Raw genomic sequence first — 24,655 nt, 5'->3', positions numbered from 1 at the left:
CTGGGTCTCATAATGTTGTGCTACTTTTTTTTTTCAAGACAGGATTTCTCTTTGTAGACCAGGCTAGCCTTGAACTCAGGGATCAATTTACCCCTGCATCTGCTGGGATTAATTTTATTTTTATTTAATTTATATATCTTTCTCTCTTTTCACCCTTTATTTCCTTTGGGTATGTTATGTTTTCCATCTGAGCAAATCTATGAGATTCCTGAGTGTGCAAATGAGTGTTTTCTCTGCATCAATATCTAGTCTTGTACTTTGGGGGGTGGGGCTCTTTCCCTCCTGTCTGTTTAGTCCTCTGATGTGTTAGTGTTGGCTTTACCTTATTATATAACATCACACTTTATTATAGTCCCTTAGAAGCTTGTTTGTATTCTAATGAGACAGAGGGGTGGATCCTGATGGGAAGGGAGGTAGGGTATTGTAAAACTCACAGGATCCTCCTGCCTCTGCCTCCTGCCTCCGGCAAGTGAAGGGGTTGAGGAGCAACCAGGCCTTGCAAGAATATGAATTTTTATTTATAATATTTTCATTAGTTGGGAATTTCATATCATGCACCCCAACCCACTCACTTCCTAGCCCTCCCAGGTCCGTGCCCCACATTATGACTTCCTCCCAAATAAAGTTTAAAAAATAGTCTGCTTTGTGTTACCCATACACTGATTGGAGCATGGTCAAATGGTCAAACACCAAATGGCCAGCCCGCTAAAGAAAACAGGGTCCTATCCTACCTGCACCCCAGCAGAGGCCAGCAACTGTGGAAAGCTACACCCAGGAATCCTTATCAAATGTTTAAAAAGCCCCATTGATGACTTTCTGTGTGTGGGCTGTTACATTCTGGGAGGGCTGGGGGAGAGGGGATGCGGGTTGTCACAGAAGCCTTCTATGTTCCTATCTCCCATCTGTGCATGTGCAGCCCCTGATACCACTACAAAGCAGCCTCTCTGCCCTTTAAGTCAGTGTGAGCGCAGATCATGGACTTCCATGTGGCTTCCGGTGACAGCTCGGATCATGGACTTCCACGCGGTTTCTGGTGACAGCCCGCCTGCCCGCACCTGGTCACCAGCATCAGCGAGGTTTCCAGTGGAGGTGCAGACTACAGACATCAACTCTGTTGCAGCACAGTGCCCCACCACTGAGTTAAATATAAGGCTACATGTGTGTGAGTGTGTGTGTGTGTGTGTGTGTGTGTGTGTGTCTTTCATTCAAGAATCTACAACATCAGGGAACTCACACAGCAACTGCTGGGGAGTTTATAGTGGTTTAATCAACTACAGCTCCAGACTTCGTGTGAATGGGTCAGTTGGTGTGTACTGTCGGCTCCAGATTCTTTCACCGTGTTGATGGGATTCCTGCTGTGAGTAGCCACAATACTCACACGAGACTCACGATGCTCCCTTACAGCAATGCAGAACTCCATCAACTACAGCGCTAGACCGTTTAGAGACACTCCCTAGTGCTGCACAATGCTCCACCATAGGTAGCTCTACATTGTGTTTACTGAGCTCCAGATGTTAATTTGTACTCATTCTGATTCGGAATGACTTAGACAGACACTAGTCCATCTTTAGTCAAAACAGATAAACAAAAAATGCAGGTTTAGCAACGGTAAAGAGCCACAAAGTACTGCTCCTGTTGGCCCAGGCGCCAGTGAGAGGCTTGTTACTGTGATAAAATTATTGTTTCCATTATTATATATGATGAAAGTGACATGATAAACTTGACCCCTGGCTTACTTTACCTACGAGAATGAGACTAAAACTTCAGACCCAGCTTTAACCTCTCTGAGCAGACGTCATAAAACAACCACATTTGAACTCTCCCTTAGTTTTAATCTTCTAATGCCACTTCCTCTGGAGACAAAACAATGTTTCATGTATACAGACCTTCTAAATGCATGGCACAGGTTATAGTCAGGCCCTTAAACTGCACTAGAAGAAGCAGAGGATAAAACAGTATTTAATATTTACCTCGGACTCCATCATTTCCTCTTCTTTTTAGGGAGGGTGGTCCTGAGCAAGCTGAGATGACAAAAAGAACAGAGGTCATTAAAACACAGTTGACTTTGTGGTTTCAGAAGACTGTATTGATAACTACAATCTGTCGGGATAACCTTTTTGACATTGCGTGAAGGTGCATTTCTGGGTTTTCTGTTGTTGATTCTGTACCGGCAAAGGACTAAATGCTGGCAGGACTCGGGGACTGTCTATGACCTATCAGCGGGTTTTCTAGTTTGTAAATAGTCATCCTTCCTCACCTTCTTAAAGGCATCTAGAATTGTATCAGAGGTTGTCTCACTGCTGATTGTTTGTAATAAAGATCTGATGGCCAATAGCCGTTGGAGATTGATTCTAATGCCTTGATTCAATTGGGAATCTGCATGTTCAGATACTAACGGTCTGTACTGGCTGGTTTTGTGTGTCAACTTGGCACAGGCTAAAGTTCTCACAGAGAAGGGAGCTTCAGGTGAGGAAATGCCTCCATGAGATCCAGCTGTGGGGCATTTTCTCAATTAGTGATCAAAGGGGGAGGGCTCCTTGTGGTGGTGCCATCCCTGGACTGGTAGTCTTGGGTTATGTAAGAAAGCAAGCTGAGCAAGCCAAAGCAAGCCAGTAAGGAACATCCCTCCATGGCCTCTGCATCAGGTCCTGCTTCCTGACCTGCTTGAGTTCTAGTCCTGACTTCCTTTGGTGATGAACAACAATGTGTAAAGTGTAAGCTGAATAAACCCTTTCCTCCCCAACTTGCTTCTTGGCCATGATGTTTGTGCAGGAATAGAAACCCTGACTAAGACAAGGTCCTTGTTCACAGTTGGTTTTTGATCCATCAATAAAGATGCCAACAGCCAATGGCTGGGCACGGGGTGGGACACTTAAGAGTTTCCTGAGCTAGGAACGCAGAGAGGAACAGAGAGAGTCACCATGACTCAGGGAAGAAGGATGGGGTGCAGGAGCTGCAGGAGAGAAAGTCAACCAGCCATGTGAGCATTCAGGTGGGCGGCTGCTGGCCATGTCCCTGACTGGGCCTCAGGTAGCAGGGGAAGGTTTAGGAGTGCCCAGTCATTGAGTTAGCCAAGGTACTTCAAAAATAAGCTAATGTGTGTGTGTCTTTCTTTCTAAGATTTATTTATTAATTATATGTAAAGCACACTGTAGCTGTCTTCAGACAGCCCCAGAAGAGGGCAGCAGATCTCATTACAGATGGCTGTGAGCCACCATGTGGTTGCTGGGAATTGAACTCAGGACCTCTGGAAGAGCAGTCAGTGCTCTTAACCACTGAGTCACCTCTCCAGCACTGTGTGTGCCTTTCATGCCCAGATTTAGTTTATGCTTCAGAGAAAGGAGCACTGGTACTCACACACATAGTTTGATTTCCTTGCATAGTGGAAGCAGTGTCTGTATATGGTGGGGGAAGGCCCACAATTCCAACGACTGAGGGCCAAATTCTGGTCCTATTTGTATGCCTGACCACTCGGCTGTTTCGTACTGGACCTGCCGTGTCTCACTGTATTTCCTCAGTGTATTTCTCTCCACAACGGAGAGAATTCAGCTCTTTTCCTTGTAGAAAGGCAATTTAGGTCCTGTCTCCTCGTGTGTGCCAAGGGCTCTTGTGGCTCATCAGCTACGTGCTACAAACTCTCGGCCATGCAAATTTAAGGTGCTCTTGCTTTCCCCCTGCCTTTTAGTCTAAACGCCTTACGTTCTCTTACAGGTATTCTAATGAGATAAAAGATGATAGTTTTCTACCGTGTCTTTGCTTATAGTTTTGAAGACTTTTCTCAAGTAGTGATATAAAACTTTATCATCATCCACATTAGGAAGCAGACTTATTCCTACTTACATGAAGACTCAACACAATTCAGACCTAAACAGAGCCCACAGATTCCAAATCAAAGGGAGGTAGGGAAACAGCACTGGCCTCAACAGAAGAGGGTTGGGACTGGGACAGAAAGAAGGCTTGCATCTTACTGGACAGCCTGTGGCTATCTTAAAATACACACACACACTTGTATATCTGTCTGTGCACACAAGCTTGTGTATTCGGGTTTTATCAATACTTATTTCAAGCGGGGGTGTTGGCATACACCTGTATTCCCAGCACTTGGGAGGTCGAGGCAGGGAGGTCTCTATAAAGTCAAGGCCATGCTGGCCACAAAAGAGACACCTCCCACTCACCCACCCACTCACGCCATGCACAATAAACAGAAACAGACTTTTTCAGACCAAAGTCTACAATGAAGGACCTGAAATTTGTTCACAGCTCTCCCCTGCTCTCAGGGGACACCTGGCGTCGCAGCACGTGAGGAGGAAGCTCCCGGCTACATTTGCTGAACATTAGGAAAGAGAACACAGTAAGACAGGAGGTTAAAAGAAGGGATGTGGGGCTGGAGAGGTGGCTCAGCGGTTAAGAGCACCGACTGCTCTTCCAGAGGTCCTGAGTTCAAATCCCAGCAAACACATGGTGGCTCACAACTGTCTGTAATGAAATCCAATGCCCTCTTCTGGTGTGTCTAAAGACAGCTACAGTGTACTTACATATAATAATAAATAAATTTTTTTTTTAAAAAAGTGAGAGATGTGCTTCCTAAAGTAGCTTACCTACTTCCTTCCTTCCCTCTAGGTTATGTTAAGAACGTGTATGTATTTTACTCAAATTCCCCTCAATGTGTGCTCTTTTTTACTGGGTTGTTTTTTGTGGGGTGGTTTTTTTTTTGGGGGGGGGGTTGTTTTGTTTTGTTTTGTTTTAAAAAAAAAAACAACAACAACAACAAAAAAACAGAGTTTCTCTGTGTAGCCCTGGCTGTCCTGAAACTTGCTCTGTAGACCAGGCTGGTCTGGAACTTAGAGACTCGCCTGCCTCTGCCTTCTGAGTGCTGGGATTAAAAGCAGGTGCAGCCACCACCTGGGTGAACTTCACCCTTCTTCCTAGCTTGTATCTGCTAAAACTAAGAAATCCGCCCATGTAAACACGATAATGACACTGTAATGTCACTAGTACATCGACGACATTGAACTTTGGCACAATAGTGGCTAGGAGCACCAGCTGTTCTTCTGCATTAGGTGGCTCACAACTGCCTGCAACTCCAGCTCCTAGGAATCTGATGTCCTTTTCTGACCTCTGTGAGCAGCCTCTATGACTAGCACACACCCACTGTGTCGTCTGACTAGGCCTGCCCATGGGAACTGGCACTATTAGGAGGCGTGGCCTTACTGGAGGAGGGATAGCCTTGTTAGAGTAAGGGTGACATTGTGGAGGCGGAGCTTTGAGGTCTCATATACAGGATTATGCGTGCTCAATGTGACCCAGAGACCCTCTTACTGACTGCCTGCAGACAATCTCCTGCTGCCTTCAGATGAAGATGTAGAACTCTTGGCCCACTTCACACCATGTTTGCCTGAGTGCTGCCATGCTTCCTGCCATGATAATGATAGATTAAACCAGTCTGGAGGGACTGGCTCAGCAGTTAAAAGCACTATCTGCTCTTCCAAAGGTCCTGAGTTCAAATCTTGGCACCCACATGGTGTCTCACAACCATCTGTCATGGGATCTGATGCCTCTTCTGATATCTGAAGACAGCTATAGTGTACTTACATATAATAAATAAATCTTTAAAAAAGTAATAGATTAAACCTCTGAAACTATAACCCAGCCCCAATAAAATATTTTCCTTTATAATAGTTGCTGTGGTCACGGTGTCTCTGCCCAGCAATAAAATCCCAAATAGGATACATATAATCATATTTTTTAATTCTAGATATTCAAATATCTCTAATTTAAGGATACCCTTCTCAAAATTAATTTTTTAAAACCCATTATTTAGTTGAGAATTTTATACTGAGGCTGGAGAAATTTCTCAGTGGTTAAAAGCACTTTCTTTTCTTGCAGAAGACCCAGGTTCAATTCCCAGTACCCACATTGGGCATTCATAATTGCCTGAAACTCTAGCTCCAGAGGCTGGAAACACCCTCCAAGGCCACCAGTCACACACACAGTACATATACATACATGCCAGCCCTCACACATACATATAAAGTAGTATACATTTTTTATATTTATAAAACGATCTCCTGCTTGTTTGTTCAGTAGTCTATAGATTTGTTTCTAAATGCCTCACTGGCCCTGTCTTTCACTCCTGAGGTTGAATATCAACTATACACAATGGTATGCCTTCTCAAAACACAGCACTTACCCCGAGAAGTCACTGCACATCCTGTTCCCACGCCTAGAAACCATCTCCCGAATTCCAACCAGCCCCACTTTTCCTTTACCAAAGCCTCTGTTCTTTTTTTTTCTTTCTTTCTTTTCTTTTCTTTTTTTTTTTTTTTTTTTTGGATTTGGTTTTTTTCGAGACAGGGTTTCTCTGTGTAGCCCTGGCTGTCCTGGAACTCACTCTGTAGACCAGGCTGGCCTCGAACTCAGATATCTGCCTGCCTGTGCTTCTCAGAGTGCCAGGATTAGAGGTGTGCGCCACCACTGCCCGGCTAAGTCTTCTGTTCTTAAGTCAAAACTACTTCATTACTTGGCTGGGATGCTCCTCGAGGTAGACTCACACTCCTGTGTCCCTTAGGCTCCCACACTGTGGCATTTATCACTCTGCCAGAGTATTATTTGTTGGTGTGTCAGGCTCTCCAGTGCATAAGCATTTATGGCATGGACTTGCTAATAAGACTTATGTTTCATTACTTAGCACAGTAATTCTCAAGAAAGGGTACAGTAAAGTTTGTGAAATGAGTTTTATAACACCATGATTAGTATGCTGAGGTCTCTAATGGAAAAATAGAGAACTGGGGAAAATATTCAAAGAAATGAAAACTAAGAAAGGAGATGCTATAAACAACAACAAACACCATTTGAGCAGAAATGAGGAAACATTTGAACCCCACGTCAGGTAGCTCACAGCTGTGTATGATTCAACTGCTAAGGGATATAATGCCTTCTTCTGGCATCCAACGTGCCCCCTCACACACACATGTACAGACCACACGCTTACACATAAATAAAAGATTCTTTTAGAACCCATCTTCCTAACCTAGGCTATAAAATTAATATAATTCCAAACATATCAAAACCTTCCTAATTGAATTTGTCAAAGCAACCCTCGAGTTTAAGATAAAGCAAATAGAAATGTAAGCTAACAAGAACAGTGATAGTATTATTTTACATATTTACATTAAATTAAGATATGGGGTCAGCACAGAATCAACCAACCAGGACTCAAGTGGGCTCCCAGAGATCAGGGAGCCTGCAGGCGTCTGGCCTTGGTTGTGCTCCGGTGGGACTCCTAACCGTGGAGCTGGGGCTGTCTCTGACCCTGCCTTTGGGGCCCTTTTCCTCCCACTGCGCTGCCTCATGCAGCTTTGATGTGAGAAAATGTGCCTGGCATTACTGGAGTTTGCTGTGCCATGTCTGGCTGATGTCCCTGGAAGGCCTGCTCTTTTCTGAAGGGAGGTGAAGGGAATAGATGGGAGGGGGGAATGAGGGGGGGGAGAGAGGGGAGTGCAGTCAGGATGTAATATATAAGAGAAGAATAAGCAAAAAATAGAATAATAGCATCAATAATAATAATAGGGGCTAGAGAGATGGCTCAATGGTTAAGAGCACCGACTGCTCTTCCAAAGGTTCTGAGTTCAAATCCAAGCAACCACATGGTGGCTCACAACCATCCGTAACAAGAACCAACACCCTCTTCTGGAGTATCTGAAGACAGCTACAGTGTATTTACATTTAATAAATAAGTATATCAAAAATTATGGGGCTAGAGAGGTGGCTCAGCGGGTAAGAGCACCGACTGCTCTTCCAAAGGTCCTGAGTTCAAATCCCAGCAACCACATGGTGGCTCACAACCATCCGTAATGAGATCTGACGCCCTCTTCTGGTGTATCTGAGGACAGCTACAGTGTACTTACATATAATAAATAAATAAATCTTAAAAAAAAAAAAAGAAAAAAGAAAAAAAATAATAATAAAAACCTGAGTACTAGAAAAAAAGGAAGGAAGGAAGGAAGGAAGGAAGGAAGGAAGGAAGGAAGGAAGGAAGGAAGGAAGGAAGGAAGGAAGGACCAGCAAGGCGGCTCAGTGGGTAAAGGCACCTGCTGCCAAGCCTGGCTACCTGACTTTAATCCGAGACACGCATGGTGACAGAGCTGACGTCCGCATGCTAACCGTGACCACTGAGACAACTCTGCAGCCACAAAGCCTGTAATTCTAGCTGCAAACACTGGAAATAATGGTATACACTTAATGTCTACCTGCTACAAAATGACAAGCCCCTAAAAGGGCCAAGTAAGTGGGGTGAGTGGGACAAGGTCACACACTGTGACCTCATTTACATAAATGTATGGGAACGACAAACCACTCCGATTAGGCTGGGCAGTCAGGAGACTATGGCATTGACTGCTAATGAGGTGAGTGTTTCTTTTAGCGGGAATAAAAATGGTCTAACACTGAATGGCCTGAAACTCACAAAAATATGCCTGACTCTGCCTCCTGCTGCTGAGATTAAGGGTATGCACAACCATACCTGGCTTACAGTTTAAAAGATAAATTATATATTTCACTGTGGTATGTTGTCTGAGGGTGTGTCTCTGTGTATTCAGTTGTTAATTCTGTGCAGGCAGAGAGCTAAATCCTGACAGGATTCTGTTATTGGGATTTATATTTTGTAAATATTCCTTCTTCCCTACCTGCCTAGGGCAATCTAGAATTGTACTGCCTGTAATAAAGATCTGACAGCCAATAGCAGGGCAGGAAGTGGAGGGTGGGTCTTCCAGGAGACAGTCTGGGAGAAGAAATGAGAATCAGCTAGCAGACTTGGAGGGGAACGGAGAGGCCAGAGCAGAGGGTAAAGCTAGCCACGTGGTGGGTCATAGTGCCGGGTTAGCTGGGGACTGCCCTAGGCCTAGGCTTTAAAATATTAAAAAGCCTCTGAATCATCACTTATATCACCTGATGGTCTGAGATAGCCACACTATCATACTGTAAGTGGTAAGTGGGTGAATATACATACAGTTATCTTAAACTGGTATTTTGTTTTTTGGATTTTTTTTTTTTTTTGGTTTTGGTTTTTTGAGACAGGGTTTCTCTGTATAGCCCTGGCTGTCCTGGAACTCACTCTGTAGACCAGGCTGGCCTCGAACTCAGAAATCCGCCTGCCTCTGCCTCCCAAGTGCTGGGATTACAGGTGTGCGCCACCAGGGCCCGGCTTTTTAAACTGTTAAAAACTTTTCCTAGTTCTGTATACAGAGAGAGAGAGAGAGAGAGAGAGAGAGAGAGAGAGAGAGAGAGAGAAATAATGATTATAATCTTTTAAAAATACGATTAAAAACCATTTTCTTTTTTATTTTAATTTGCGTGTGTGCATGCGTGCATGTGCGTGCACGTATGTGTGCGCACTCGAGATATATATATAGAGAGGGGGGGATTTTTTTCCTTTTATAGGATTAAGGGACATTGAATTGATTCCATAGGACTCTGTCTTTTACAAACGTCATCATCATCTATGTTTTTCAAGACAGGCTTACTCCGTGTAGCCCTGGCTGTCCCAAAACTCACTCTGAAGACTTTGAACTCATAGAGATCTTCTTGCCTCGGCCTCCCGGAGCTGAGATTAAAGGTGTGCACTACCACGCCCAGCTACAAGATAAAGCTTTTTCAAAACTCCACAATAAAAATATCAATTCATTTTAACTGAAATCCTCACCTCTCTTTCACTCTATTCTTGCTTGCTTCAAGTGCTGATGTGGTTTTGTGTTCGTTCAAAGCCCGAACACCTCTTTCCAGTCTCTCTGCTGAGACAGGCTGGGCTTCCTGCAGTCTAGTCACTCTGAAGTGTGGAGAGAGCTCTCGCCAGCACAGCTGCCCAGCTGCCTGGCTCTTGCCCTGTTAATTTCTCCTCCTCCTCTTTCTCCTCCTCTTCTTTCTCCTCCTCCTCTTCTTCCTCCCCTTATTCCTCCTCCTCTTCTCCCCCCTCTTCTTCCTCCTTCTCTTCCCCCCTCCTTCCTCCTCCTCTTCCTCCTCCCCCTCCTCCCCTCTACTATCGTGACCATCTCCCAAGCTAAGGCACACTCTGTCCTCTTACCCTATATACTCTGACTACGTAAGGACATACATTTATCACCCTCATTTCTGCTTAGTTCTCTGAGAATTTCATCCAGGATATTTTGATGATATTTACCTTTTTGGTGTATGTGTATTGTGGGGGGGATTTATTAAGAGCTGTCTGGATTTGATCTCTACAGTCTTTCTTCTCTTATTCTCCTTGTCTCCAGAGTCCACGAACTTGCTTTCCGAGACACCAATGAATTTTCTGTTGCTAAATTCAATGCGTCCTCTTTCTCAGTCTTCAGAACCCTCTCTGTATATTGACACGGTTTTCATTAAAATAGACTTGTTCCTCGTGTCAAGGATAACACATTGACCTAGTTTCCTCTGACTGTTCTAGCTAGACTGTCAGCCATTTTTACTGATTCTCCACTACCTATCAGATGTCATGTTAGAGAGACCCCCAGTAGGTCTTTCACCTCTACCTTTTCTGTCTTAAGTATTCTCATGCATTCTTCTGTTTTCAGTATCATTTATATGGTAATTCCCAATCCCAGGTCTCCAGAACATCACACTTGTATACACAACTGTCAAAGTGACATTTCAATTTGAACGAACGTATCACACTGCACATACTCATCACACTGCACATACTCTATCCCAAACTAGAATCTCATTCTCTCCTCGAGTAAGATCCTCCTCCATTCTCAAGAACTGAGGTCTTAGCCAGTAGTGGGGGCACACGCCTTTAATCCCTGCACTAGGGAGGCAGAGGCAGGCAGATCTCTGAGTTCAAGTCCAGCCTGGTCTACAGAGCAAGTTCTGGGAGAGCCAGGCCTACACAGGGAAAGTCTGTCTCAAATAACAAAGAAAAACAACCAAAAAGGAATGGAATTCTTAACTTATATGTGCAGTCTATGAATGAACACCGTGCCTGCCGTCTTGTTACAGTCACGTGCTGGCTCTGCTCTTGAAGTCACCCACCGCAGCTCTGTTTTACGCTGCAGCATCGAGTGTACCGCCTGTCACTCACTACTGCTAGTCCGATCTCCAGCATATTTCCCCTGGACTATTCTAAGACTTTCCTAATTGGTCTTTCTGTTCCCTCCCTCACCCTGCCCCTGCCCCTTCTTCATTCCTTTCCCAGCTGTCACCAGAGCAACGAAAGCGGCCATTGAGCAGATATATCATTATTCACATGTTCAGAATACCTCCCATCTCACTCAAGATACTGCGGTCTACATAGCACAACTCTCTCTGCCCTCCCTCCCCCCACCCCCACTGGCCTTCCCCCTCCTTGGCTGTTTCAGCCATGGCCAGTATCTTCATCAGATCAGGCATGAAAACATCAAACCCCTGGGAGCTGCATCCTCCCCGTGTGGACTAACCCTTCCTCGGTTGTGCTTGAACCTCGCTAGTTCCTCCCGTCATCTATTGCTCCTTTTCTACGTCTTCCCCGGCCCTCCATCCAGGCTCTACTTCCTATCTCCAATTCTAAACAGCCTCCTATTTTGACTCTTTTTTTCCTTAGTATTTTTCAGCATCTGATATAGTTCATATTTACTTACTTTGTTTATTATCTGGTCCTCGGCAACATAAGCATCATGATAGCAGGGGTGGGGGGGATGGGGAGGGCGTCGCTTCTTTTTCTATAACCCACGCTCTAACAATCAACTGATATATGTCCAGCATTCAATAAATCTTGAGTTTATAAAAGGTTCCTCGGCGCAGGAAGAACTCTGAAAATGAAAGTTGAAAACAGAGCACTCCTTTAGAAAACAGATCACAGATCACAACAGAGATCTTTATTTAAATGTTTGATTTTGGTAACAAGTACTATTGTGCCATGAACCCTTCATGAGCCCCAAAAAGACCAAGGAACCGGATCTGATACAACTGCACTAGGGTCTCGAGCTTGGGCTCCCTGCCAACCCTGACTCAGTAGGAAGGTGGAGCCCCAAGCCTAGTTTCAGGCAAGCATTTATAGAGGCAAGAAAGGGGTATCCAGCCTGGTGCACACCCGATTAGGAGGCCACTGTGGCCTTTAACTGGCTGGTGCTGGGAGCCAAGCCATAAATTTAACTTCTGCTTTCCTCCGAAGGATGGTTGTTAAGAAGTGAAGTATCAGGGGCAGGCTTGTAACCTGGGGTGCAGATTTGTTGGGGAGTAACCTAGAATCTGGTGCTAGCTAAATGCAGGTTTTGTTTGGGGTAACCTGGAAACTGGTAGACACAGGTCTTGTTGGGGGGGAGGGGTAGCCTGGAAACTGATCCTAGCTACCAGCCTGTTTATTAACTTAAGTTCAACCTTAGGTCAGGTTCTCTAAGATGGAGCCTGAACCCAGAAGATTTGGCCTCTCACTGCAACCTAAATTTTATTTTATAATATGAAGGTAAAGATTACTGTTACTTGCAGTACTCATTGCTATCTAGGGTGTATATCTAGTCTAATATTACTGAAATATTGATGCATTGATTATTTCAGTAATATTGTAGGATGTTAGAATTTTGCATTGGGAACAAGGATTTAGATTTGGGGAGGTTTTAGTATGGATATACTTGTTAACATATCAATTCCACTTCTAAAAACCTACCCACAGGGAGGAAACAAGGAAAGGTGAGAAGGGAGAAATGAGATATGTTACAGCACTGCCAAACAGCTCTTCATAAACTTGGTTTATAACTTCAAGAGGTTGAAAACAGAAATTATTCAGGATGTGTGTGTGTGTGTGTGTTTAAATGGTATACATTTGTAATTTGCAATTGTTGATGTCAATATGTTAACATCAACTGCTAAAAGCTGTAAGTTGCAGAACTGTATATATCATGCTACTGCTCTTCTAAGCCACCGTGTTCTTTACATGAGTACGTAAATGCATGTGTTCATACTCACAGTGAGTGTAAAGAAGTAACTTTGTCAGGCGCTGCATGACTAGTAGAACTGAATGATTTTTAGTCTTTAGGCTTCTCTGTATCTTGCTATTTGGGGAATGGAGTTGGGCAGCAAGGCAAATGAATTTTGCCAGTCATGTACACAGGACAGTTTGTCAATACAGGAAAATAGTCAAGTGCTGGGGATACTGATGTCTCATATAAAAATATTTTCAATTATAAATGGCTAAAGGTAGCACTCGTTCGAATGCGGTCTTCACACATCTTCACACACAATCCCACCCGCCTAACTTCCACCCGCAGAGTTTTTCATTAATTCATTCATTCATTATCTCAGCCATCACATGTGCACCCATGTTCGTAAAGACACATAAAGGATGACAAGCAAATTACGGTAACATCACGGCTGCTGCAAACCGCCGGCATCCAGTCCTCCATGCACACCGGCGCGGGCTCTACAGGGCCTCGGATTCCACCCAGCACAAAGAGTCCTGGCCTCCGGGCTCGCGGCTTCCGGGACTCACCGCTGAGCGGGGCCACCGGTCGCGATCCCACACCCCGCCGCCGCCCAAAGCGCACAGCCCCCGGGCTACGGCCCGGTGCCCTAGGCTGGGAAAGAAGATCCACAAACCTGGGTCCGTTAGACGCAAGGTAGCACTTCCCAGAGGGCCCCCGCTGCTCGCCGGGCTGGTTTGGCCTCCGGTGTGCAAGCCCGGAGAGTGGCCAGGACTCGGGTAAGGGCGCGGCGCTGCAGCAGGGGGATCGGCGTGGGCCTGGGCGGGTTTTGTAGCTGCGGCTTCCCCACGGCCTGGCGTTCACAGCCTGGGGGTGCAACTTGCAACTGAGAAGAATCCGAGAGGATCCGCCGCTTTCTTGCTTTGAACTACATTTCCCAGAGTCCTTCGCGGCGCGAGACCTGTGCTCACCCAAACGAAAAACTGGCCCTTGGCTCTGAGAATCTCAAGTTAGGGAGTCTGAGCTAGGAAGGAAGCACGGCTGAGTTTGTTTTGTTCCCTTGGATCAGGGCTGTCCCCGGCTATTGTCTACCCCTTCATGATGGGGATGGTCCTCCGGAGTCACAAACTCTTGGTAGCAGGCGGAAGGAGGAGTTACGTGGATACGTGTGTATGAAAACTAGACTCAGGGTGCGGAGTTTATGTAGTTAAGAGACCTTGAAGTTCAGTGATGTTTAAGCCTGTGTGAATTTGCAACCACTTTTGTGATCACAGTTGTATGTTTTCAACAGCGTTTCATTGCGATCCTCCAATTTTGTCAGAAACACGCTTTTGTCTATACTTCGTAGACTCCATGTTCTGACCGACAGTGTTCCTGGACAGATAGCAGAGGATTGTAAATACCATTGCGGGGCAATGTCTGCATCCTAACTAGATCCTAAGGAAACGGAGCCCTTTACCAGTCACCTAGACCCTTGCACCAGTTAGCCATTCTCTCTCCATCCTTCCCTTTCCTCCTCACAGCTTTCTAATTATGAATGATATTGGGCAACTTTTCAGGTGCTGACTAGACATTGCACGTCTTCTTTGGAGAAACGGCTATACAAAATTGTTGCTCATTTCTTAAGTTTGCTTTTGATTGTCTTATTTTTTTTTAAGATTTATTTATTATATGTAAGTACATTGTTGCTGTGTTCAGACACCCCAGAAGAGGGCATCAGATCTCATTGCAGATGGTTGTACACATGGTGGCTGGGATATGAACTCAGCATCTCTGGAAGAGCAGTCAGTGCTCTTAACCACTGAGCCATCTCTCCAGCCCCCTTGATTGTCTCATTAGCTGGAGTTTTTCATTTACTTCAGTCCTTAGTAGGAACTGGGGATGTAGCTAAGGCGGAAGAGAGCTTGCTTTGTGTGCATAAGACCCTGGGATCCATCAAAACAAAACAGTCACCACTGGGGAGGGGGACATTATCAGATATATGTCTTACAAATACTTTCCACCCAGGCTGTAGGAGTAATTTGTCCTTTTATTTTCCTGATAATACTCTTTAGTGAACGAGGCTGTTTTTTTTTTAAGGTTTATTTATTTCTGCTTCAGGTCTTATGAGTATTTTGCCTGCAGTTAGTGCGTGCAGTACACAGAGACCAGGAGTGGCCTGTGCTTGTGAGTCACTCCCTGAGAGTTCTGGGAATGAAACACGGGTTCTCTTCAAGAGCAACAAGTGCTTTTGATTCCAAAACCATCTCTCCAGTCCCCGCTTTAGGAGTGTACATAGTTCCTTAATCATAACATGTAAGCAACATTATTTTATTTCACACAGAGCATGGAACTCTAAGCAATAGTTTGTCTCTCTTTTCCTTTCGTAGTATTGTTGCTGTCAAATAAACTTCTTGAATTTGCCATCGCTTGACATGTAGACCAGACTGGCCTCAAGCTCAGAGAAACCAGCCTGCTTCTGTTTCACAGGCCCACCCCACTCTTTAACTTTTATTTTCTGTCTATCCCAGCAACACAGTGTTGGCTCCCATACAGTGTTGGCTTCTAATCAGACACCACAGAGAAGAATTCCATACACAAACACATATCCATTATTCTTTTTTGTTTGTTTGTTTTCTGTTTTGATTTTTTGGATTTGGTTTTTTCGAGACAGGGTTTCACTGTGTAGCCCTGGCTGTCCTGGAACTCACTCTGTAGACCAGGCTGGCCTCGAACTCAGAAATCCATCTGCCTCTGCCTCCCAGAGTGCTGGGATTACAGGCTTGCATCGCCTTGGCCGCCGCAGCTGCCGCCACCACCACCACCACCACCACCACCACCACCACCACCACCACCCAGCCATATCCATTATTCTAATCCTTCAACGTTTGTCCTACTCAATCCTATTGTATTCTCCACAAGTCTGTTTCTATCACAGCAGATTCAAACATCACGAATATCATATATACCATGAACACAATTACGTACACGTGATTCCAGAAATGTTTGCCCTAACCCAGCACATCATGTTTTCCACAGTTATACTCAGAGAAATGTGTACAGGCATACACACTCAGAGAGTTAGATTTTATTCTCAAAATCTTTAAATTTTTCCTAAAGAAAAATGCTGTGTGTTTGAATGAAGTACAGAGTCAGATGAAGGCGATCCGGAGAACCTGAGTGGCTGTGTGGCAGAGCGCTGGCCTGGCATGCTTGACCTGGGTTCTATCCCACAACAAGATCTGCGAAGGGAATAGAGAAAAGGCTCTACACTTAAGAGCACTCTGGGAACCGACGCCCTCCTCTGGCCTCTCCTGGCAACCAGGCATGCGCGTGGTACGCATACAAAGATGTAGGCAAAAATACTCATACACATAGAAAGTAAAAATAATGAAATACATTTTCAGTTTATTTTATTTTATGTGCATGGGTGTTCTGCTTGCATGTGTGTCTGCACAGACGTGGTTTGGCGGGGAGAAGAAATACTGGGACTGAGAATCAGTCCCAGTATTTCTCAGGACTGAGTTCAGTCCTGCTGAACTCCACGGTGTCACTGTCCCTTCTGTCCGGACTACATTTCCCAATGGTCCCAGCGGGAGCTGAGCCATCGCCCCTTTGTGTCCTCCGGGAGCCCAGGCAACAGAGGAGCTTCTTCCCCGCCCCCTCCTACCCGGAGGCTAGAGTCTCCAATTTAAGGGCAGCGGGTGTGGCAGCTGGAGTGGAGAAGATTCCAGAGCCTTCAGGGAAGAAGCGAGATCTCCCCGCAGTTCCTTCTGCCAGTCGGGGAGTGGGCTGGGTCGTCAGGCCTTCTGGGCGTCCCTGGGAGTAAGAAGTGGTTGGTACAGTTCTGCGAGACTGTCACCTGATGTGCGAGTGACTCTATGTCTGGCACCTTTCCCTTTCGCCCTTGTGCACGGTCTCGTGGAGCCGCCTTGTGACTAGATTGTAAGACCAGTGTTAGTGATGGCAGCCTGTGGCACCAGAGTGCCTGAGACTTGGAGGTGTAGGAGAGGGTGAACATCTAAAGCCGGGTACATCCATGGCCTTTCACTGTGGCATGTGTGTGACAGTGGCTGGCACTGTCGTCCTTGAGACTTTGGGTACGTGAGGGTCCTGAAACTGCCACCCATTGTCTTTTCAAGCTAGCCAAGTGGTGACGGTATGCTACTAAGTTTTGGAATCTCTCTTCTATTGGAGAGAAGGGTGGTTACGTTTATTTAATCTTAGTGACTTATTTATTCGAGTGAGGTGTATCTTTATCCAAACAATCACACATCACACGTCTTTTTATCTGTAAGCTCTGTAAATCTGCTGCCCAGGGAATAAATTGGAAATAGCTTAAGCAAGGATTATATTGTATGCAAACAAATGGCTACGTCTCCACCAGCTCTGTTTACTGAAGGGAAGGTTGCAGCAGGAGGAAGAAACCTAAGACAGTAGGTAATGTGGATGCTGAGAGGAACACCGAGACTGCGGTGTTCCTTTCCCATCTGAGTTAGCCCGGATCGCCATTTCTTAGGAGGAGCTGAGAGGAAGAATGGTTGTCCTACTTAAGACCGTGCGCCAGGTGAGCTGGTGTATTCTCTCCTTTAATCCCTTCCCTTTCATAGAGAGTTGACATTAACTTCCCTGCTGCTGAAATGATTTTGGGGTATCCCGCATGTGACTTTATATACTCCTATCCCTGGCTGTCTCACTTGATTTTTTTCTTAATTTCTTTCAGTGTGAAAGTCATTCGGTCAGCTCACTACCCTAAATTTTTTAAAACATAATTTGTAAGTTTTTGTCTTTTTTCAAAAGATTTTTTTAAAGTGTGTGTGTGTGTGTGTGTGTATGTGTGTGTATGCCACTTGTGTGCTGCTGCCCACACAGGCCAGAAGAGGGAGTCAGATCCTCTGGTGCTGAAGTTACATGCACTTACGAGTCATCTGACCTGAAGGCTAGAAACTGAATTTGGATTCTCCGCAAGAGCACAGCAACCCTCTTAACTATGTCCACCTCTCCAGCCCTGTATACACTTGCGATGTGTGGTCTTACACACACTATGCCTTCTTCATGGCAATGCTCTCCCCCCTTATTTAAGATAAAGGCCAGCTTAATTAGACACTTGGCAAACATCATTCATGCGTGAACAAAATTAAGAACACTGGGAATCACAGATTTAGTTCTGGGCCCCCTCCTCTTTTATCTACACTGGCTGCTTTAGTAATCTCATCTTGTCTCATGGCTTAAAATACTCTCTGTGCACCTAAACCTTTTTTTTTTTACCCCCCTTGGATACAGTATCTTACTGTAGACCATGTAGGCCTTGAATTCACGATGTACCACGTGCTTCTGCCTCGTGACTGCTGACATTAAAGGTGTACACCACTCCAGCCCGCTAGCTCTCAGTCCTGAACTTGACTTTCATGTCTAACCGCGGACTGATGGTGTTCCTGTGGTTGCAGAATAGCTATCTCAAATGCTACAGTTCCACGAGGGAGCTGGGTCCGTTCTACCTGCAAACAGAGCTAGAACCGGAACTTTCCACTGACCACACTGCTTCCCTCCCGTTTTGGACTGTCACCTCCCGGGTGCAGTGTGGCTCTAGTCTCCTAACTCGGCTCTCTGCTTCCATTCTCCCGGCTTTCAGTTGGCGTCATCCCCTCTCTGACAAGTGTTAGGCTTCTTAAACATGAAATTCTCCTGCCGCACGCCATGCCCAGCTGCCTGCAACATTTTCATCACGGTTGGTTGAGTCTACGTGTGGAGAGGTTAAGTATAGCATCACCATTTCTTAGAGGACACACTAATTGTGAATTTGGGATGTAAGTCCCTTCGTGCTGGAGTGCAGGCAGTTGTCCGCCCGTGCCCAGGGCTGGGAAATGCAGGGCCTTGGGCACCGGCTGACAACTGCCTGTACTCCAGCACTAAGCGATTTCTGGCGCCCCCGTCTGGCCCCCACAGGTACCTGCACGCATGTCAATACACAGACACAATTAAAAATAAATCTTAAAAAAAAGGAGTGGAAAAGTATGGATGGTTTGTTGTCGTTGTCGTTGTCGTCGTTGTCGTCTGGGGTTTTTCACATGAAGAAACCTGGACCGCAACTGAAGCATAGCTTGCCTCCAGATCTTTAGGAACGCTGCCCTGCCCCCTAGAGGCAGAACTAGAAATGAGGCTTCCGTTTCTGCACACCAAACAATTGGCTCTGTCCAGTCTATGCACAATTTTCAGAGCCTTGCCAAGTAACAGTGGGCCATCCTCATCCCCTTGAGTTCTTTTTGTTTGGTTGGTTTTTTGTTTTGTTTTGGTTTGGGTTTTTTTTTGTTTGTTTGTTTTTATTTTTTTTGGCTTTGTTCATTTTTTTGTTTGTTTGTTTTTTGGTTTTTTGGTTTTTTTTTTTTTTTTTTTTTTTTTTTTTTTTTTTTTTTGGTTTTTCGAGACAGGGTTTCTCTATGTAGCCCTGGCTATCCTGGAATTCACTCTGTAGACCAGGCTAGCCTCAAATTCAGAAATCCACCTGCCTCTGCTATCCAAGTGCTGGGATTAAAGGCGTGCGCCACCAATGCCCAGTTCTTTTTTTTTTAAAGATTTATTTTATTTATATGAGTACACTGTAGCTGTCTTCAGACACACCAGAAGAGGGCATCAGATCCCATTACACATGGCTGTGAGCCACCATGTAGTTGCTGGGATTTGAACTCAGGTCCTCTGAAAGAGCAGCCAGTGCTCTTAACTGCTGAGCCATCTCTCCAGTGCCCCACCCCTCGAGCTTCTTGAAATTTTCAACCCTTCATTTATTCATTCATTCATTTGTTCAGATTGTCCAGTGAGTATCTGAATGCCTCGTGAGTGCTGGGGACAGATCAAGGACCGAAGCAAACGCACTGTCCCTGTGGTGTTACATTTCAGTCACTGGGGAAAGGGACACTCAATAAATGAAGCGAACAGAGAGCTGTGAATGGGGCTCCATTGCTAGAGCGCCTGCCTGGTGTGCACAAACCCCTGACCCCAGGACCTCATGAGCTAGCTGTGGTAGTGCACACTTGTAATCCTAGCACTCTCAAGGCAGAGGCAGGAGAATCAAGAGCTCAAGATCATCTTCGGGGACACAGAGAATCTGAGGCCAGCCTGGGATACATGAAACCCTGTCTCAAAAAAATAAAATAAGCCGGGCGTTGGTGGCGCACGCCTGTAATCCCAGCACTCTGGGAGGCAGAGGCAGGTGGATTTCTGAGTTTGAGGCCAGCCTGGTCTACAGCGTGAGCTCCAGGACAGCCAGGGGGCTACACAGAGAAACTCTGTCTCAAAAAAACCAAATCCAAAAAACAAAAAACAAAAAACAAAAAAAAAAGATAATAAAATAAAATATAGAGCTGAGGATATAGTCACGGATAGAGCCCTTGCTTAGCACGTGCAAAGGCCTGGGCTCAAACCTCAGCATGCCTGTCTCTGGCTTGAGACTGGAGATATATCTCAGCGGTTAAGAGCACTTACTGTTCTTGCAGAGGACTGGTGTTTGGTTCCCAGCACCCACGAGTTGGCTCACAACCATCTGTAACTCTAGTTCCAGGATATCTAACTTCTTCTGGCCTCTGCGGATTCTACACGAATATGGTGTGCAGACAAGCATGTAAGCAAAACATTTCCACACATAAAACATAAATACATACATATATACATTGTACATACATACATACATACATACATGCATGCATGCGTACAACAAGGATAGCTAGGCCAGTGGGGAACTGAGGTAGGAGCACTGTTCAGAATGATCTGAGAAACACAGAGGCCCTGAGAAAGAACATGGCTGACGGGCTGGAGAGATGGCTGAGTGGTTAAGAGCACTGACTGCTCTTCCAGAGGTCCTGGGTTCAAATCCCAGCAACCACATAGTGGCTCACAACCATTTGTAGTGGTATCTGATGCCCTCTTCTGGTGTGTCTGAGGACAGCAACAGTGTACTCACAAATATGTTTAAAAAAAAGGGGGGGGGCTGGAGAGATGGCTCAGTGGTTAAGAGCGGTGACTGCTCTTCCAAAGGGGCCGAGTTCAAATCCCAGCAACCACATGGTGGCTCACAACCATCTGTAATGAGATCTGATGCCCTCTTCTGGTGTATCTGAAGACAGCTACAGTGTACTCACATATAACAATAAATAAATCTTTAAAAAAAAAAAAGGACATGGCTGACGTATTTGAGGATGTGGTATCAGGAAGCGTCCTCATATTCCTATTCTATTGGATAGAAGAATGATCATTGAAGCTGTAGTTAAGTTTTTTGTGGCAGGTGCCAAGTAGACAGGGTGAACATGGTGAGTGAGGGGTTATCTCCTTCTTTTCCTTTCACTTCAGTAGCTGGTGACCTTCAGAGATGTGGCAATAGACTTCTCCTAAGAGGAGTGGGATTGCTTTGTTGTTGTAAATACCTCTCCTCACAACCTGTATCCCAAACTGCCTCAGCCAGAGTTATGTCCACATTCAGGTTTCTGAGGACATTTTCACGGTAACAGCTGTAGTAAAGTGATACTGAATTAAACCTGGGTGTTGATATTAAATGGACCACTCACACAAATAACCATAATCACATGTATGGAGTTTAGAAATTATTTTATTGTTGTACTTTGTGTGTGTGTATATGAGTGTGTGTGTGTGTGTGTGTGTGTGTGTGTATCTTAGTTACTTTTCTTTTGCTGTGAAGAGACACCATAGCCAAGGGAACTTATAGATGGAAGAAACAGTTTATTGTGGCTTACAGTTTCCAAGGGGGAATCCATCACCATCTTGGCAGGGATCAAAGGGATCAAGGCAGCAGGCAGACAGGCATCGATGCTGGAGCAGTATCTAATAGCTTACATCTGATACACAGAAAGAGAGAGAGAGAGAGAGAGAGAGAGAGAGAGAGAGAGAGAGAGAGAGAGAGAGAGAGAGAGAGAGGGAGGGAGGGGGAAGGGAGAAGGAGGGGGAGAGGGAAGAGAGAGAGCTAACTGGGGATGGTATGGGCTTTTGAAACATTAACATCCACCTCTAGTGATATGCCTCTTCAAACAAGACCAGACTTCCTAGTCCTTCCCAAACAGTTCCACCAGCTGGGGATCAAATATTCAAATATATGAGCCTTTGGGGGGCAATTCTCATTTAAACCGCCACTATGATGTGTGTGTGTATGTGTGTGTGTGTGTGTGTGTGTGTGTGTGTGTGTGTGTGTAGCAGTAGTAATCCTGGAAAGGTGGACCCTGCCTTGGTTCTCTGAAAGAACAGTAAGTGCTCTTCTGAGCCACCTCTCCACCTCTCCATCCCATATATGAAGTTTAAATAGAACAAAATGCCATTTAGCTACTTCTTCAATTAAGAAATGGTTCTGGACAGAGAGAACCATCTCTAGCAAGTTGTCTTCTAATGCCCACATGTGGAGTGGCATGGGCTCACACACACACACAAAATAAAATTTAAAATGTAATAAAATTCTTAAACAAGGTAAGAGAAAATTTCATCTCTGGATCATCCTATAGAAATACAACTTAAAACAAAGCAATGTGTAAAATAAGTAAATAAATCAGCGATGCTGTGATGCTGTGAGGACCTTGAGGACCTCTGTGCACAGACACGTGACAGCCTGTCCATTCCCTTTTCTGTAACACTCAATACTTTCTGGCATGCAGTAACATTTTCTTGTTTATTTTTGTCTTGTCTAAGAAAACAAAATCAATGAAGGCAGGTGATCATTGATACTAAACGCATCCACAAGAGCACCAATATTAAGATAGCTAGTTTTCTTTTTTTCCTTTGTTTTTTTCGAGACAGGGTTTCTTTGTGTAGCCCTAGCTGTCCTGGAACTCACTCTGTAGAACAGGCTACCCTCAAAGATAGCTAGTTTTCAATGAGTGTTCTTAGATGAAGCAGTTATGAGAATACAGACTATTTCACTTATACTGACAGCCAAGTCTGGTCATAGGCACAGTCCCTGCTCGCCTGTGACACCCCTAACTGGTTTTCATAAAGTTCTAATCACTCCTCACGTGACCTCATGGCCAACTTTTGGTTTATTTTACTCTTTAGACCTTCAAAAGTCAATGCTGCTCTGGGTTTTATTTGATATTAAGTTTATATACCACCGTGTGTGTGTGTGTGTGTGTGTGTGTGTGTGTGTGTGTGTGTGTGCCTAAGTATATATCTCCACAGATACACTCTCATGACCATGTTTTCTAAATACATACAAAGAAGACTCTTTTTATTATTACTTTTAGACTGGGAGTCTGTGTATGAGACTGAAGAATTAATCCCAAAGCAGGAACTCTATGAAGAACAGCCATCGGGAAAGATAATCAAAGAACCTAGAAGTCTTGGCCTGGAGTATCCCAGTTTGGGAGAAGAACAGAGCGAGGGTCATCATTTCAAGAGGCAATCAATACAGGAATTTAAAGGCTTGCCTCAAGGAAGAGACCATGGCTTTTGAAGCTTTTATTGATAACAGATCTTGGGGAAGTTTTCACCAGAACACATTGCTTCATACACGTCAGACAAGCCCAGAAGACGAGACAGCACTTAAAGAAGGCACACACCAGAAAATCTGGAAAAACAGCTCGAAGCCTCTTAAGCCCAAGAGCATCTGCACAGAGAGGAAACTCCTGAGATGCAGCGGTTGTGAGAAGGTTTTCAGCCAGAGCTCATCCCTTACTCTCCACCAGAGGATCCACGCTGGAGAGAAACCTTATGTGTGTGTAGAATGTGGGAAGGCCTTCAGCCAGAGATCCAACCTTGTGCAACATCACAGGACTCACACAGGGGAGAGACCCTACGGGTGTAAGGAGTGCGGGGAGGCCTTCAGCCAGTTCGCCTTCTCACTCAGCATCAGAGAGTTCACACTGGAGAAAAGCCCTACAAGTGTATCTTGTGTGGGAAAGCTTTTAGCAATAGGTCATCCATTGCTCAACACCAGAGAGTTCACACCGGAGAGAAACCTTACCAGTGCAGGGTCTGCGGGAAAGCCTTTAGGCTTCGTGCATACCTCACTGTGCATCAGAGGATTCACACAGGGGAGAGACCCTACGAGTGCAAGGATTGTGGGAAGGCCTTCAGCCAGAATTCCTACCTTGCTCAACATCAGAGAATCCATACCGGAGAAAAACCATACAAGTGCCAAGAGTGCAGGAAGGCCTTCCCCCGGATCGCCTACCTCGCTCAGCACGCTGGGGAGAAGCCCTGTGAATGTGCTGTTTGTGGGAAGGCCTTCAGTTACTGTGGCTCGCTTGCCCAGCGTCAGAGGATCCACACAGGAGAGAGACCCTACAAGTGCAAAGAATGCAAGAAAACCTTCAGCCAGCACACCCATCTGTCTCATCACCAGGGAATTCACGTCAGGGAGTCACTCCCCAACCCGGGCAATCACCACGTCCTATAAATCCCAGCTCCTAAAGATTTCCGGAATTTATGTTCTTTTCTCTGTCTTTAATGTCGATTACTATTAACAGTTCTCATGGGTTTCCTACTGTCTATTGTTAACTATCTTCAAATCTATTTCCTGTAATATGCACAAAATTATTTTAGTTTGAGGTGGGATCTTGTGTAGTACATTCTGGCCTTAGACTCATATTTACAAAAGAAGCCCAATGCTGGGCCATAGAAATGACAATACCCAAATCCTGCCCGCACTTAGCTCTCTGCCGGCACAGAAGTAACAACTGAAAATACAGACGCACCTTCATATGGTTTGAGAAAGGTCACCCCAACAGATATAAAGGGGGAAAAGGTACTTAAAAATAAGCGAATTCAGCCAGTGCTGTGGGTGTCTGAGTTGTGCTTAT

General features: G+C 45.2%; 2 protein-coding genes across 2 annotated transcripts in view; one reads left to right on the top strand and one right to left on the bottom strand.

The window, feature by feature from the left end:
• Znf569 (zinc finger protein 569) overlaps positions 1–13,658 on the bottom strand; it is a 20,306-nt gene extending 6,648 nt beyond the window's left edge. Inside the window, exons 1-3 of the mRNA XM_052166859.1 lie at positions 13,564–13,658; positions 11,610–11,780; positions 1,971–2,021 (exon numbers count right to left, since the gene is read on the bottom strand). Coding sequence (XP_052022819.1) covers positions 1,971–1,985 — 15 coding nt within the window. The 5' untranslated portion in view covers positions 1,986–2,021; positions 11,610–11,780; positions 13,564–13,658. The remainder of the gene's footprint in view (positions 1–1,970; positions 2,022–11,609; positions 11,781–13,563) is intronic.
• Positions 13,603–24,655, top strand: Znf570 (zinc finger protein 570). The gene is given in 3 exon segments (XM_052167073.1): positions 13,603–13,666; positions 23,099–23,687; positions 23,690–24,655. Coding segments are annotated over 2 exon segments (954 nt in total). The 5' UTR covers positions 13,603–13,666; positions 23,099–23,296; the 3' UTR covers positions 24,253–24,655.

The sequence above is a fragment of the Apodemus sylvaticus genome, chromosome 1 (assembly GCF_947179515.1).
Source record: "Apodemus sylvaticus chromosome 1, mApoSyl1.1, whole genome shotgun sequence".
In the NCBI taxonomy this organism is placed as follows: domain Eukaryota; kingdom Metazoa; phylum Chordata; class Mammalia; order Rodentia; family Muridae; genus Apodemus; species Apodemus sylvaticus.
This window is presented reverse-complemented; position numbering and strand designations above follow the sequence as displayed.